General features: G+C 37.3%; 2 protein-coding genes across 2 annotated transcripts; one reads left to right on the forward strand and one right to left on the reverse strand.

Annotated features, from left to right (window-relative positions):
• The first annotated feature begins 4,530 nt into the window (after positions 1-4,530).
• Positions 4,531-5,063, forward strand: LOC133818883 (autophagy-related protein 8C-like). The gene has a single exon (XM_062251985.1). It carries the CDS (start codon positions 4,667-4,669, stop codon positions 5,024-5,026), a length of 360 nt encoding a protein of 119 aa, XP_062107969.1. The 5' UTR covers positions 4,531-4,666; the 3' UTR covers positions 5,027-5,063.
• A 303-nt stretch (positions 5,064-5,366) lies between these two features.
• LOC133815082 (pyrophosphate--fructose 6-phosphate 1-phosphotransferase subunit beta-like) lies at positions 5,367-11,118 on the reverse strand. Its single transcript, XM_062247968.1, has 13 exons — positions 10,979-11,118; positions 9,432-9,571; positions 9,222-9,343; positions 8,958-9,011; positions 8,760-8,866; positions 8,394-8,499; positions 7,662-7,725; positions 7,450-7,538; positions 6,812-6,943; positions 6,525-6,694; positions 6,319-6,435; positions 5,661-5,772; positions 5,367-5,489 (listed from the first exon to the last, which is right to left on the reverse strand). The coding sequence occupies exons 1-13, from the start codon at positions 11,116-11,118 to the stop codon at positions 5,367-5,369; spliced, it is 1,476 nt and encodes a 491-aa protein (XP_062103952.1).
• Between the last annotated feature and the right edge of the window lie 4,137 nt (positions 11,119-15,255).

The following is a 15,255-nucleotide window of genomic DNA, read 5'->3' on the forward strand; positions in this document are numbered from 1 at the left end:
CACTAACTTAACAATAATAATTCAAATAATTAACTACAACATTTTACAACAAAATACTTATAAAAACACACAAAAGTATATAAAATCATGATAAGACTACTAAATTCAAAATTACTTAAAAACTTAATAAATCACTTAAAAACTCAAGAATTAAGCAACAATTAGCACATAAAAAGTGGTAAAATAACTCTATTTTATAGAGTTATCAGCATATTCAGGTGAGGGTTAAGGTAGAAATAGAAGAAAGACTTGGATTTTGGGACGATTGTGAAATTGAGGAAGTACTTTTAAAGGACAACTTTACATTCTAAGATTTTAGCTGTTTACTTTCTACATGAATGGAACTCACTATGTCTATTGGAAAGGATCATTCTGCTCTGTCTCAGAGCTGGTGTTTTGCACAAAACCAGCAATGAGACAGTCAATCATTTATTTATTCATTGCCTTTTTCTGAAAGATTGTGGATAAATGTAAAGCTATTTATATTTGGAGGCTTTTTGGATTACTTTACAGTACTCTGTAAATTTGTTAAGTTTCAATTTTTAGGAGTGGGTAACGAAAATAGAAAGTAGCTGTGGGATTCTGCTGTGATGGCTATTTGTTGGTCATTGTGCTTAGAAAGGGACAAGATAAATTTTTTAATATTGAAAAAGAGATTGATATTATTTGGGCTAAAGTAGGCATCTCAGTGATTTGTTTAAAAAGAATTCAGGAATTGTATTTTTGGTTTTTCAAGAGATTGAGCATTTTTTGTTATTTGGATTTCAGTGGACTTTTCATCTCCTTTATATTTTGTCTTTGACAATAGTAGGGTCTAGTTCTTATTAAACAAAATAAAATAATGTATAAATAATATGTTTTCTAAAGTCTATGGTTTAGCTCATTTCATTTTGTCAAACTTTCTGATTATGTTCATTGTGTTTCTCTCACACATAGATTATGATGAGAAGGCTGAAGATGTTGTTGATTATGAAGACTTTGATGAGCAATATGAAGGACCAGAGGTTCAAGCGGCCACTGAGGAGGACTATCTTTTGCCCAAAAAGGCATACATTTCTAATTCATTGGCTACTTTGAAGCTTACTGCATCTGTATTTGACGATGAAAATTATGATGAAGAAATTGAAGAGGAACAAGAGGTGGTTGATAATGATTCAAAGGTTCAGAACACTCTTTTGGGTAGGCTTGGTTAAGACTTTTATTTTGGCAACTTTTCTGTTAACTGTTCAATATTTTATAGAAGCGTATCATTTCTTTATTTGGTTGCTATCATGCATGTATAATTTTGTTTTGTTTTTGAATGTTTGTTTTCATACACATTCCAGCTTAAACTATTTTCAAATGACTGCACTTTTTAGGCCTTCTTGCTTGGTAACATAATTATTTTTTTGCACCCTGAAAGTCTGGAACAGACATGATTTTGGTTTAAAAAAATAGAAACATGCTTGGATACTATAAATTGCAGCTTATAAGAAAGGAAAAAACTATGTTTGGGAGCCTTCCAAAAATAAGAAAAACAAAACTCCATTGCTATTGATAGAAGATATTGTTTTCAACTTCCCGAAAGATAGAGAGAAACAGTAATAAATGTTATATCAAACACCTTTAGGAATGTGCTATAAATGTAAAGTATTTGTATTTGTGGGTATATGTTTTCAACACAAAGTCCATATATGCATGTATCCAACAATATGTATTTGAGGAATGAACATGCCTACCTAGGACACAAACACAGCATTTATTGATCAACGAAATAGTTGTAGAATGAGGGAGATCATACATTGCTTTTACGAAAAATAGAGAAGAATATGTACCAGCAGTTTAAGCTTGAGGGCTTTGGCAGTTTTGATGTCTACTGCTAATTGGTCAGCTAATTCTTGCAAGTTTAGGTGTTTGTGTTGAGAACTGATCTAGAATTTATCGCTGAATTAAATTCAATCGTTTTTGTTGATTTATGGTACTATTCTTTTTTCTGCTATTTGGCTGCTATGATGTTGAGTGTATGATGTTAGGTATTTATTAAGATTTATTTTTTATTATAAGAAACCAGATTGTATTACAAAGAGATGATGGGAAATCATCCGTATTACAGTCTAGCCACTGCCAGCAAAAACTAAGTAAATAAATAAAAGACATATGTTTTCAAGAGTTCTTCGCTAAAAATACACAAATAAGAAACAACCAATTAATGAGCTGAAGTATAAACTGAAATTTCCATTGATTACAACTTTAAATGTCAAGTGCAACATCTTCTACAATTTACAAAAAACACAACAATAATCAAACTAATATACCCTCACAATCATCTCTAACATATTGTTCATCTTCCACTACATTATATAACCTAGATTCAGTAATTTCAGACATTATAGGCATGAATTCTTGCTCATCATAATTTTCCATGTCATAAGAACCTCTAGGGAGTGCCCTAATCACTTCAGACATTATAGGCATGAATTCTTGTTCTCTTTTTTTTTAATAAATTAACAATTGTTCTTTAATTAAACACAAAAGGCACTAGCTGCTAGAACAGACAAAAAACAAATTCCCAATTTTATGTGTGAACGGGAAGACTAGAGCTAGCTAGCTAGCTTGATCTGTGTATATTCATACAACGATATTGTACTAAAACAATTTTATATATCATCTTCTCCCATACATACATGCTTTAATATTCTCTTTATTAATATATCACCAATTTTTTTTTTTTTTGTTCTCTTGTCAATTGATTATATGCTAAAACCTTGAATTAGTGCAGCTATGATGGTATACATTTCTATATTGGAGCAACAAGCAAAGTATGTGGATGCTTTGGAAATTCTCACTGGGAATTTAGGATCTCTGTTAATGATTGAAGTTGATAAACTACGTATACAGGTACTTTAGAAGATTTATTTGCACTGTTTGATGTTTTTGGCTTGTCACCTACTCATGAACTCATGAATATTGGTTATTACATTACATCTTATGAAGCATATTACATTAAATCTTTCATGTTTACAGAGGTTTAAGAAAATGGATAATTAATATAGGGTAATAATATTGATCCTCTAATCTTTTATAGGTGTATACAAAAGGGATACTAATCTTTTGAAGTTTATTAGATATACATCAAATAACTAACAGAAAATCAGAAAACATTCCGGCCATATTTATTAATCAACCATCAATCATTATCAATTCAAAATATTCAAACAACACACAAGTTTTCTTCCTTATCTCGCCACAGCACACAAATTTCTCAGAACCTACTTCACTAATACACACAAGTTCTCAACCTTTCGTTATCACTGCAGCACACAATAATAATAATCTCAGAACCTACTTCACTATGGATGAATATCTAAGATATTCAAACTCCTCTAACATTTGCAAAGTATTTTAACAAAAATAAAAGAAAACATACCTCTTGCAAACTGCTGCAAATAAAGTTCCCTCCAATTTGAAATCCAATGAAGCCACTAAAATGAAAGCAAAATTACATACCAATTAATAAACTATCAACATCATTCGACCTTTAATTAGGAGTCATCATTAAAAAAAATTACAACTCTTACAACCAAGAAACTATCCAAACCCACTATAGAGTCCTTGGAAACTAGAGCTCACAAAATAAAAAGAACAACAAAAATCTTAAATACAATGACAAGAGGCAGCAAAAGCAGCAGAAAAACTAATAGCAAAGGCCAACAATAATGCAACAGTTTGAAATAAAACCAACAATAAAAAGAAAAGCAGACACAACACACATAGAAAGAACAAAAAACCAAAAACAGTTTGTATTCCAATTTAAAAGGATGAAAAAAATCATATTTATTATCAATACAAATAAGGGAAATGATAAATCCATGAAAGTTTGTTCTATCTTGAGCATTTTCTCTACAATAATGAATACCTTGAAAGTGAAAAAATAGCCAAATGAACCAAACCTAGCTGAGATGAAAATATGAGATCCCTTTATAAATGCCTCAGTTCCCCAAAAGGCAACAAAAATAAAAACAGGGTCAAGAAAAACACACAAGGACCCACATTCCCCAAAAGCTATTACAGCCCAAACAGAAAGGCAAACTGCCCAAACAGAACCAATACAATCCAATCAAGAACCCACCCTCACATTACATACATTTGAAGCTTTCTTAAGAAAAGCTTCAGATGAGGGACATCTTTCCTGCTATGAACCATATACAATCTATATTTAACTAAAGTAATAATCTCTTTGGCTATACAATAAGCTGATAGTGAAAACCCATCAAAAATGCATCTATTCCTATTCCTCCAAATATTATAAACCACTGCAGCAAGAATCATATTCAGAGTTAAACTAAAGTTGTCAATCCGAGAACTTAGTGGCCCAAGCAGGAAACCCAATTTTCTTTGTTTTACTTAGTTCTTTTCCTTAGACATGTGACTTTTAAGTTGAGATATGAAATATTTGATAAATTTTGAGGAGTCCTCTTTCTTGATTGGGCTTTAAGTTTCTTTATTAATGGTTAAGTTTTCAATACTTATACAGACAAATATACTCGAAAAGCTGCTACTGCGAGAGCGAGATTGTTTCTCTCTCATTTCATCCTCTCAATCCCTAGATTCTCTGTTTTAGTGTCACTGCTAGAATTCTGAATTGGGAACGGGAGAGATCCAGTAAGAGAGAGAATTTAATTTCTCCATGGCCAAAAGTTCCTTCAAGCTGGAACACCACCTTGAGAGAAGGCAGGCTGAAGCTGCTCGTATCAGGGAAAAATATCCAGACAGAATTCTGGTTATTGTCGAGAAGGCAGAGAGAAGTGACATACCAGACATTGACAAGAAGAAGTATTTGGTTCTGGCTGATCTGACTGATGGGCAGTTTGTTTATGTGGTTCGAAAGAGAATAAAGCTCAGTGCTGAGAAGGCCATATTTATATTTGTAAAAAACATTTTGCCACCTACTGCTGCCATGATGTCTGCTATTTATGAGGAAAACAAGGATGAAGATGGTTTTCTTTACATGACTTATAGCGGGGAGAACACATTTGGATTGTTCTGAGGGAAATCAATATGGAAAATTTGAAATGTGTAAATAAGGACTCGAAAAAGCAAGATGGAAAAATGCACATATTATCTGTTTTAGCTCATGTTTATTTTCACCTTGCTGTGGGGATTCTGTTTCTTATGGTTCTCAACTGTTAATAATAGTTGTGTCTAGATTTCAAAAAAAAGTTTTCAATACTTATACTCACTTAAGGTGGTGTCTTTGGTGTTATACTTATATGAATTCCTTATTTCATGCTTTTTACTGAGTTAGGATAGAAATTTTCAAATATTTGTCCAAAATTATCCTTGCAAACTTTTATTTACAGATGGCAGAGAACTTTGATGGATGATAATTACTGTCTAAATGCATAAATAAAGGTTACAGTAGTACCATGTCTTCTCTCCACGTCCATTAGTGCAGTTAAAGCTGTCCCACTAACGGTCCATTCTTCAACTGGAGCAGCCAAATTCCCCACCTGTATAATGAGGCAGGAAACAATAAAGAGAAAACAACCCAGTTATTGAACTACAAGAAATTTATTCTCAGGATAACAAAATATAAAATAACTGGAAATAAGAACATACTAGAAAGAAACTATTAGAAAAAGGGTAAAAATGAAGGGGATAGGGGAAAATAAGACACAAACCGATGATATCAATCCAGTTTTCCCACTTTGAAGGAGAGCTCCTGCAGCATAACCCAATGCATAACAATAGGTAGAATCAAAATTAGTTGGCAGGCCACATCTTCCTTCATACCTGCACATTGAAAGATAGCAAGGGTGATTTTAACGTCCACATTCCAGCAATTTTAAAGCTTCATTACTTTTCTAACAAATTTATATTTCTAATAATGTGTGGTAAAGCTACGAGACAATTGTGCCCATTGGTATGAGTCAAGGTTGTCAACAAGATCTTCCAAGCAAATCCTCAAACTCAATGAGCTAAATTAAAATGCCATGCGACATTGATAACTGGAACTTGCGACTCAAATTAATGATAGCTATTTGGGGCTTTCAGAAAAATGGCTAGATTTTAAGTTTCATATAATTCATGTCCCAATTTCAAATTTTATAGCAATATGTAAATTTAGACAGACCCACTATAAAAAGTAATATATTTAGTATGTAACTGAAGTTAGGTACTTAGTATATCTATCCATAAATAATAGAATTATCTTTATGGATATATTTAATATATACAGAAGTCCTTTAGCTCAAAAAAAGGACATGCATTAAATTAAAGTGAATAAAAAGAACATCTAATATACTTTCTCAATTAATTTAGGCTAAAGACATTAAATACCTGAAAAAGTGAGACTGTCCTTGGAATCCACCTTTGTATGCACCTGCTTGACTCCTTTTCTCCAATTCAGTTTCAACCATTTGAATAAGCATCTTCTCTATCTCTATTTTGGCAACCAAATGAAAATAACTGTACATGAACAATACTACATAATATATCCAGAACAGTACTAATGAAATAGTTGAATGTAATGTATAGCACATACCTGAACATTTCCATGAGGATCTCTTTCAAGCATCAACTTCTCTTGGATTGCTGAAGGTAAAAATTCAAAAAGCTGTAATGATTGATCAGCAAGTTTCTTTTTCCATTGCCCATCTTCATTGACAGCCTCATGGGCCAGAATTTCATTCAGTTCGGCGATAAGTTGTTGCACCTGCAAATTGCAAAAGTTACAAAAAAGTACATGTCAATTGACTGTAATGTGGGTCAAAATATATACAAACAAAAAATGAAGAATAAATTTACAAAGCAATATGATCAAGAATTTTACCTCTGGAATGAAATCAATTAGACCTTCAGGAATAAGTATGACACCATAGTTATAACCAAGTTCGGCACATTTGGAGATTATATCAACAATGTAATCTGTAACATTTTTCAGTGTCAACTTCTTTTCAGCAACCTGCACAGGATAAATACCTGATGAGATTATATTTTTAAAGAGCTCTATTACAGTACTTCAGGTTCATCTACAAACAACGAATTTTTCTTAACAAAAAAAGTTTCAATGCGGTACAGAAATCTTAAATATCTCCATGAATAGGAAATACCAAGGTCTCATAATTTTTCTTTCAAATGGTGGATAGCTGCAAAGCAGGTTTGCACCATGTCACAGTAAATGGAGACATTTTACAAGATTGACCAATCATCAAAAATAGATTTTAAGGTCACAGTAACTTAGTAATGCATACTGTCAATACTAATAGTTCGAACCCAATGTGGACACACCTTTAACATAACGATACTGATTCTAAAAATAGAACCGACTAAACAAAATTAACTTTTCAAATTGTGTTCCATATCAAGACATTGTACCTTGTCTACATACCATAACATCTATGTGCAACTGCATTTGTATAAATTTTAATCGAGCAGCTATACAAGGCAAGACAAGTCATTCAAAGGTACCTTTTCTCCAACAATTGTAATGTTTGGATGAGTTTGCAAAGCATATTCAAGTGTTATGTGTGAAGTTGCATGCCCCATAAGCCGCTCAACTGTAGTTGACAATTAAATTTCGTTAAGCACAGTAGAGTGCAAATCAAAAGATAAGATGGGTTAAAATGTAATCTAAAAGCTAAATCACTACATGTTCCATGACTTTCAACCAGCATACTTACAGTGATAATATTTTCCAGTTGATCTAGCATCTATCATGACATTTCCAATCATTTCTGCATATATCTTAATAAAATGAAGTGCATCACATTATTATTAGTTTCCTTCAGTGTATCTGTTAGTTGCATATCATAGAAAGTGTCACGCTATTCATGCCAAGGAAAATCAGGCAGAACCAGACTTAGGTTAATCAAGTCAGTATTATATACATGATCCAATGAAGTATTTTATTTTTAATTTCTCAGGAAATAAACCTGTTAGAATAATAACTTTAACACCTAATTAGTTTTTTAAGCAGGACAAGGTACATTGAATAATATACTTTATTTCATCAAACACAGCATCACCAAACTTTCTTGCTAGTTATAGTTGATGGCCCACACAACAATTAGCCAACTGATCTGCAAACAATTTTCTATGAGAAGTTCCTTCTCTTAACATGTAAAGGTTGATGCTTAAAGTAAATTCATAAGTTCATGACCATAATGAATTAGTAAGTAAATAAGATGATTCTAGGAATATAAATATAACCCAGTGGCAGTGAAAAAAAAATGCTTCAACAAATAAAATTATCATCAGGTACATGGATAAAATTTTCAAGCTAGTGGGGTTCAAGTTCGTATCTGCTAAAAAATAAAGATTGCTGCTCCAAAATTTCCTACACGATATATGGAAAGGACCACAAAGAAATTTAAGGGTTCAAGTAATAAAAAATTTCTTTAAGTTGCAGTCACCTTGCAAGCAGTATCAAACCCAAAACTTATTGGGACTTCTTTGCATTTCAAGTCACCATCAATGGTTTTTGGACACCCAATCACCTGAGTTTTCAAATTCTTTCCCCTGGTTGAACAAAAGAAAAAAAACCAAACTGTGTTAAACAAACCAACGAAACAGCGTTAAAGGCAAGACTCCTGTAACCCTGTCGAACTATTAGATAAAGAATCCCTAAATTCTATTTGGATGGGTCCCATACACTGATACAAGCACCTAAAAAATATATGGATCCATGGATTACATGAATGACATATGAAGACAAATACAGGCAACAGTTCCATCTGCCAAGCAAGATTTTTCTAGAAAGAAAAAAATTAGTTATATACTTGAAATTCTCAGCAAGGAGGCAGGCATTTGTGTTTGAGTCATCCCCACCAATAACAAGAAGTCCATCCAGATCAAGCTTCGCGGCAGTATCTGCAGCTTGTTGAAACTAAAAGGAAAATCCATTTAAACAATTTATTATGAACTTAATGTGTCAATAAAACTTAACATGAAACTGTGAAGAAAGAAAAAAAAGTCACCTGCTCTGGAGTTTCAATCTTATCTCTTCCACTACATATCATATCAAAACCACCCTGATAAAAGAAAATTTTCTCCAATCAAATACAATATCTTGGTTAAAATGCCAGCAGCCGCATGTATGAATTTTGTATAAATCACTAGAATAGAATGGATGCGCTATATCTTCTGAGCAAATTAGAACACTCAGAAGCAGCTATCTTTACACATGATCATGGACCTCCACTGCATAAATGACAAAACCAAACCATAGTCCAAACTCTCACCTGGTTTCTGTACGGGTAAATATATTCTGGTGTAAGTTCCACATACTTGCCCTTCATGATTCCAGCTGGACATCCCCTGAAACCGTACAATACGCTGCCTTTAGCACGCTCCTGCAAGTAATCTACCAGGAAGCATAGAATGAATGAACTCAACCATACTGGACACTATTAACTGCAAGAAAATGAATTATGATAACAAAAAATTCTCACCAAAAATTCCAGAAATGACATTGTGCCCTCCAGGTGCCTGGCCTTCCGACAAAACGACACCAATTTTCAACTTTTTCTGCGAATCGTTAGAGTCAGGATCGCTCGACACCACCAAGGCAGATGACTGACAGAAAAGTTGACTTCGTGAGGCAGAGATGAGTTGAGAAGACTTCGTGAGGCGGAGAGACGAGACAAGAGAGAGACTTCGTGAGGCGGAGAGGGCGGAGAGACGAGACAAGAGTGAGACTTCGTGAGGCGGAGAGGGCGGAGAGACGAGACGAGAGTGAGAGATGGAGGCTGAGAGAAATCTTTCGGGTAACTTAGATTTAGGGAATTTGGCAGATGAGAATAAAATAAAAAATTCATTTTGGCGCCTGAGGTTTATTCATATGGCGCCAAAATATGTTCCGCGTCTTTTTAATTCCCCACCAATAATAGCACTTCTAAATATATGCTATTGTTTAATGTAATATATACTAAAAATTGTTGTAGTGTCAGCTCGAAAGCCACTCATAATCTTGCTAGTAGTGCTTCATATTCTGCCTCGTTGTTGAATGCTTTGAATTTAAATCTCAACACTGAATGAAACCTATGTTCTGATGCGGATATTAGTATAATTCATGCCCCCGATCCATTTTCATTGGAGGACCTGTCAACATAAAGTCTCCATGGCTATCGAGTTAGAGTTATGACCTTTTCGTTGGATATCCCTGTGCATTCTACTATGAAATCATCCAGGGCCTGGTCCTTTATTGTCGTTCTCAAGTTATATGTGATCTAAAATTTCCCGAGCTCTACTGCCCATTTCAATAGTCGACTGGATGCCTCTGGTTTTGACAATATTGGTCTTAATGGCTTATCAGTCAGCACATGTATTGGGTGTGCCTAGAAATAAGTTCGCAACTTTCAAGACACATGCACTAGGAATAATGCGAGCTTTTCCATTAGAGGATACCACGACTCAACCCCTAAGAGTTTTTTATTGATATAGTAAATCGGTCTTTGTACTTTTTTTTCCTCCCTGACTAATGCAGCACTGATTGCATGCTCGGCCGTGGTGAGGTATAAGTGTAGTACTTCTCCCAACACTATTTTAGATAAGATTGGAGGCTCGGTAAGGTGTTTCTTAAGGGAATCAAATGAAAGCTCACACTCCTCCGCCCACTTGAACTTCTTTCCCCCTCTCAAAAGGTTAAAGAAAGGTAGGAATTTGTCGGTGGATTTCAAAATGAATCTGTTTAAGGCCGTCATTCGTCCAGTTAAACTCTGGACATCTTTATGCTTTCGAGATGAAGGCATATCTATTAAGGCCTTGATCTTATCTGTGTTTGCTTCGATGAGCGTTCACTATGAATCCTATAAACTTTCCTGACGATACCCCAAATGAGCATTTTTGTGGGTTAAGTCTCATGTTAAACTTTTGAAGTATAGTGAAACATTCTATTAGGTCGTCTTCATGCTTATTATTCTGTTTGGATTTTATGAGCATATCCACATACACTTCCATGTTATTTCCTATATGTTCGGTGAGTATACGATTTACCAACCTCTGATACGTTGCTCCTCCATTTTTAAGTTTGAATGGCATCACATTGTAACAATATAGCCCCTTATTCGTCATAAAGTTGGTGTGGTCTAGGTCACGAGCATGCATTGCTATTTGGTTATATCCAGAGTAATCATCCATGAATGACATGAGTCGTGACCTGACCTTGCTTCTACGAGCTTATCGATTCGAGGCAGCGAAAAGCAATCCTTCGTGCATGCCTTATTTAGGTCTGAGTAATCAATGCAAGTTCACCATTTGCCATTTGGCTTCGGGACTAAGACCAAACTGGCTATCCAATAAGGGTGAAATGCATCTCTTATGAAGTGATTTGCTTTCAATCTGTCGACCTCTCTTTTAGGGCTTGCTTCCTTTCGTCATCAAGTTGTTCACCATTTTCCATTTGGCTTCGGGACTAAGACCAAATTGGCTATCCAATAAGGGTGAAATGCATCTCTTATGAAGCGATTTGCTTTCAATTTGTCGATCTCTCTTCTAGGGCTTGATTCCTTTCGTCATCAAGGAGCCTTGTTCTTTGTTGCTTCAGGGGGGGGGGGGGGGGAGTTCTTGTCTATGTTTAGTGCATGGGTTATTATGTTGGGATTAATAACAATCATATCTGAATGAGACCATGCAAAAACATCTTTATTATCTCTCAGGAAAAGGATTAATTTCTATCTCGCTTCATTGGTGAGGTTCTTCCCTATTTTCACCACTTTAGTGGTGTCTTTGTCATCGAGTTGTATGTCTTCGAGCTTCTTTATTGGGCCAAGGTCAGCTCTGTCTTCTCCCATTCTTGGATCAAATCTCATCTTCGACTTCGAAGATTCTTTCCTCTATTTCCTCAATCACAACTAGCATTTGGGCACTAGTTTGGCCTTTTCCCCTCATGGAGATACAGTAGCACTATCAGGCTGATAATTGATCTTCCTTTAACGTCCTTATTCCACTTGGTGTCAGGAATTCTAATGCCTCCCACTACGATGTTGCACTGGGGTTTCCTTTTTCAGGAATAGTGGTTTCCTCGATTTTTCATTTATCATTTAATGATGATGAAGAAGGTGATGGAATCTTATCAACTACGAGTTCCTCCAAAACTACCTTGCTTCGAGGTTTATAGTTATTCTATAGTCGTGTTCAAGGAAGGTCACATTTGTTGAAACAAATAATTTTTGGTCCTTGGGACTATAGAATTAACCACCTCTTATTTCTGGAGCATAGCCCATGAAAATGCATACTTCAGACATCGAATCAAGTTTCTCTGATTTAGGTCTAAAAACATGAGCAAGACAGCCCCAAATGCAAAAATGGTGCAAACTAAGTTTGTTACCATTCCATAGTTCTTGTAGTGTTTTTCTTATGGTCTTAGATGGGACTACAGTCAAAATGTAAGTTGTTGTTTGAAGTGCATATCCCCAGAATGAGAGAGGAAGTGAAGAATAACTTAACATAGACCTAACCATGTCCAACAAGGTCCTGTTTCTTCTTTCTGAAACACCATTTTGCTTTGGCATTCTAGGCGTTGTGAGTTGAGATAGAATACCATGCTCCAGCATGAAATCTTTGAATTCCAAATCCAAATATTCACCACCTCGATCTGCTCAAAATGTTTTTAAGAGTCTTGCCTAATTGCTTCCCAGCCTTAACTTCGAAGTCTTGAAACTTACCAAAGGTTTCAAACTTCCTAAGCATTAGGTAAGTGTTATCCCCGTTTCTCCCCAACATTCACAGAACTGCATTCTGAGTCCATGGGCCACCCTGAAGGGATCTGAGGCCCAGATCAGGCCCAATAAATGAGGATGGATTGAACTTTGGCAGCCCAAGTATCGGTAAAGCCCAAATGTTGTCCCAGAATAGAAGCTTGGACCATGACGTCGGCATGTTGCATATTCCCGGATCTTTCGTCTGATGCTTCCTGGGATGCAATGAAGATATCATCTCCCCCAAGCCCAAAATTAGACCGGGATGGTGATGGATGAACCCGGGTCCTAGTAAACGAACTAGGATCCTGGTAAATTAAGAAGGATTTTAGTAAACGAACCCGAACCAGGTGACCAGGTTGAGCGTGATAAGTTGTCCCCGATACTAACATCACCCCGAGAAATGTGGAGTTGTGTCCCCATAACTAACCTGCAGAAGAGGTTACATACGGAATGTACGCTGTCGGTTTAGAACTGTACTGCCACTACTCTGACAGATCCTGTCCCTTGGATCTCCCTCGAAGCCCATGCGACCCAGACTGAAGCAGCATGTTGTCGTTAGTCTTGTAGTGTGGTTACGCTTAGGCTGGCCCAATGGGCCCTGATTAATGCATTTTTTATATTAAAATCCTTTGTATTAAGCCTCAATCAAAGATCAAATAGTGCTTATACCCTTATTGGGCCCGGATTAGTCTGGCCCAAACCCAGTGCACTCAACTGCCTATAAATATGAACAGTTATGCGCTGGGAAAAGGATCTAATTTCTTCTTGAGTAAGCAATTACTCTGCTCAAATTTCCAGAAAAGACCATTGTTAAAAGCTCTCTAAGCTCTAATACAAATGAATCGTGGAATAAGGCTCATTAATGCCCCAACCACATAAAAACCTTGTTTGCAACTCCTAAATCCTTTCTTCATAGGCTCTCTTATCTTTCATAATTATAGTTTTCGAAAAACTCGGTAAACATTTTGGGGATTTCATTGAGAGCAGAGGAAAGCTTTTTGGAAAAAAAGATATCAAATATCTATAATAATGGTGAACACAAGGCACACCACTTTCGACCCTGCTCACCAAGAACAAGGCAATGGAGAGCCACTGCCCAGTCAACCTCTTCCTCTTAATCAACCTGGGGATACACCTTATCAAATGCCCCAGCCTAACAAATCACAGAACTATGAAGATGGGGTGGATTACGAGGAAGAGGGAAATGAGGGGGAATACCATGATCATGAAGCTGAGGATCCGACGATCCGTGAAGAAGTAAACCCCAACCAGGAGGACTCGGAGGTGACAAAACTAAGGCAACAAGTCTTGGACCAAGAGGCCAGGATAGCTGAACAGAAAGAAGCCACTCGCCAGATGCAAGAATCCCTCCTGGCCCTACAAGATTTCATTGCCGCCCAAGGATTGGCGGCCAACCCTCCAGTTGTTCCAGCTCCATGAACACAGCCATCTGCCCCGCAAGTAAAGGCCAACGTGCCAAAAAATGCGAGGCCGATCCCTCCTTCGGGACAAGATCTCGAACACGGCCCACCTAACCCGGATCAAGAAAAAGGGAAGGCCAAGGCGACCAACCCCGAGGGAAAAGCAAACCCCTGGAGGAAAACTCCTCCCGTCAAGAAAACATGGCCCAAACCCAGGGCCACTCCCTAGGAGAGAGAAGGTGTGTCCCGTCTCAGGACAGGATCACCCGATCAATCCGCAAAGGATGCACCCGCAAGGTACCAAGCCCCGGGCTGTCCCCAGACTGGACGAGAATAGGTTTTCCACCCCAGCGCCTCAGTGAATAAAAATCACCGAGGATGCCAGCATGCTGACGAGCCAGACTCCCTTAGCTCTGAGGATGACACGTCTCGGGTAGACCTGTGCGACGGGCTGAACGCTCGAAAGGAGCGGGCCCGCAAGGAAAAAATTTTCCCCTGAGGGGGTGATCTGAGAAACAATCTCAACGACAAGAGGAACGAGAGGGTTCCCCTTGATGATGATATGGCCAGACAGTTCATGGAACAACTGGCCGCCTTAAAAAAGGTCACAGATCGCCTGGTCCATAAGCAGGAGGGAGCAAGTTTCGATTCCGAAGAAGAGGAAAAGGAACCCTGTGCCAAACACATCCTGGATGTGGTGCTCCCCAAGGGGTTCAAGATGCCGAACCTACCTGCCTATACCGGGAACACAGATTCCAGAGATCATCTATTGCGTTACAATCGGTTAATAACTGTAGCCCACATCTGCGACAACGGCAAGTGCCTCTGCTTTTCAATTACTTTAGATGGACCTGCGGAGGAATGGTGGAAGAGGCTCAAGTCGGGATCCATCCAGTCCTCGTCCGGACTACAGTCGGCGTTCCGCAAATAGTTTGTGGCCGCCATGAGGATGGATATGCAAATTGGCGCCCTCGCAAACATCAAACAGCTCCCTACGGAGACTCTGAGAGCCTATATCTAGCGCTTCACGGAGGAAGCCTCCAAAACAAAGGTGGACGATGGGCAGCGCTTGGTGGCCCCGCAGTTCGGGATCCGCGCCGGGTCCCCCCTCCGGGACGACATGCAGCGCAGTAAGGCGGCCACCCTCGAAGAAT

Source organism: Humulus lupulus, chromosome 2 (assembly GCF_963169125.1).
Source record: "Humulus lupulus chromosome 2, drHumLupu1.1, whole genome shotgun sequence".
Taxonomy (NCBI): domain Eukaryota; kingdom Viridiplantae; phylum Streptophyta; class Magnoliopsida; order Rosales; family Cannabaceae; genus Humulus; species Humulus lupulus.

Coding starts and splice junctions, on each gene's coding strand:
- LOC133818883 (XM_062251985.1), top strand. CDS start 4,667: ATGGCCAAAAGTTCCTTCAAGCTGGAACACCACCTTGAGAGAAGGCAG.
- LOC133815082 (XM_062247968.1), bottom strand. CDS start 11,118: ATGGATGATTACTCTGGATATAACCAAATAGCAATGCATGCTCGTGAC. Junction 8,500..8,759: donor CTCCTTGCTGAGAATTTCAA/GTATATAACTAA, acceptor TTGTTCAACCAG/GGGAAAGAATTTGAAAACTC. Junction 5,490..5,660: donor AAACTGGATTGATATCATCG/GTTTGTGTCTTA, acceptor CTCATTATACAG/GTGGGGAATTTGGCTGCTCC.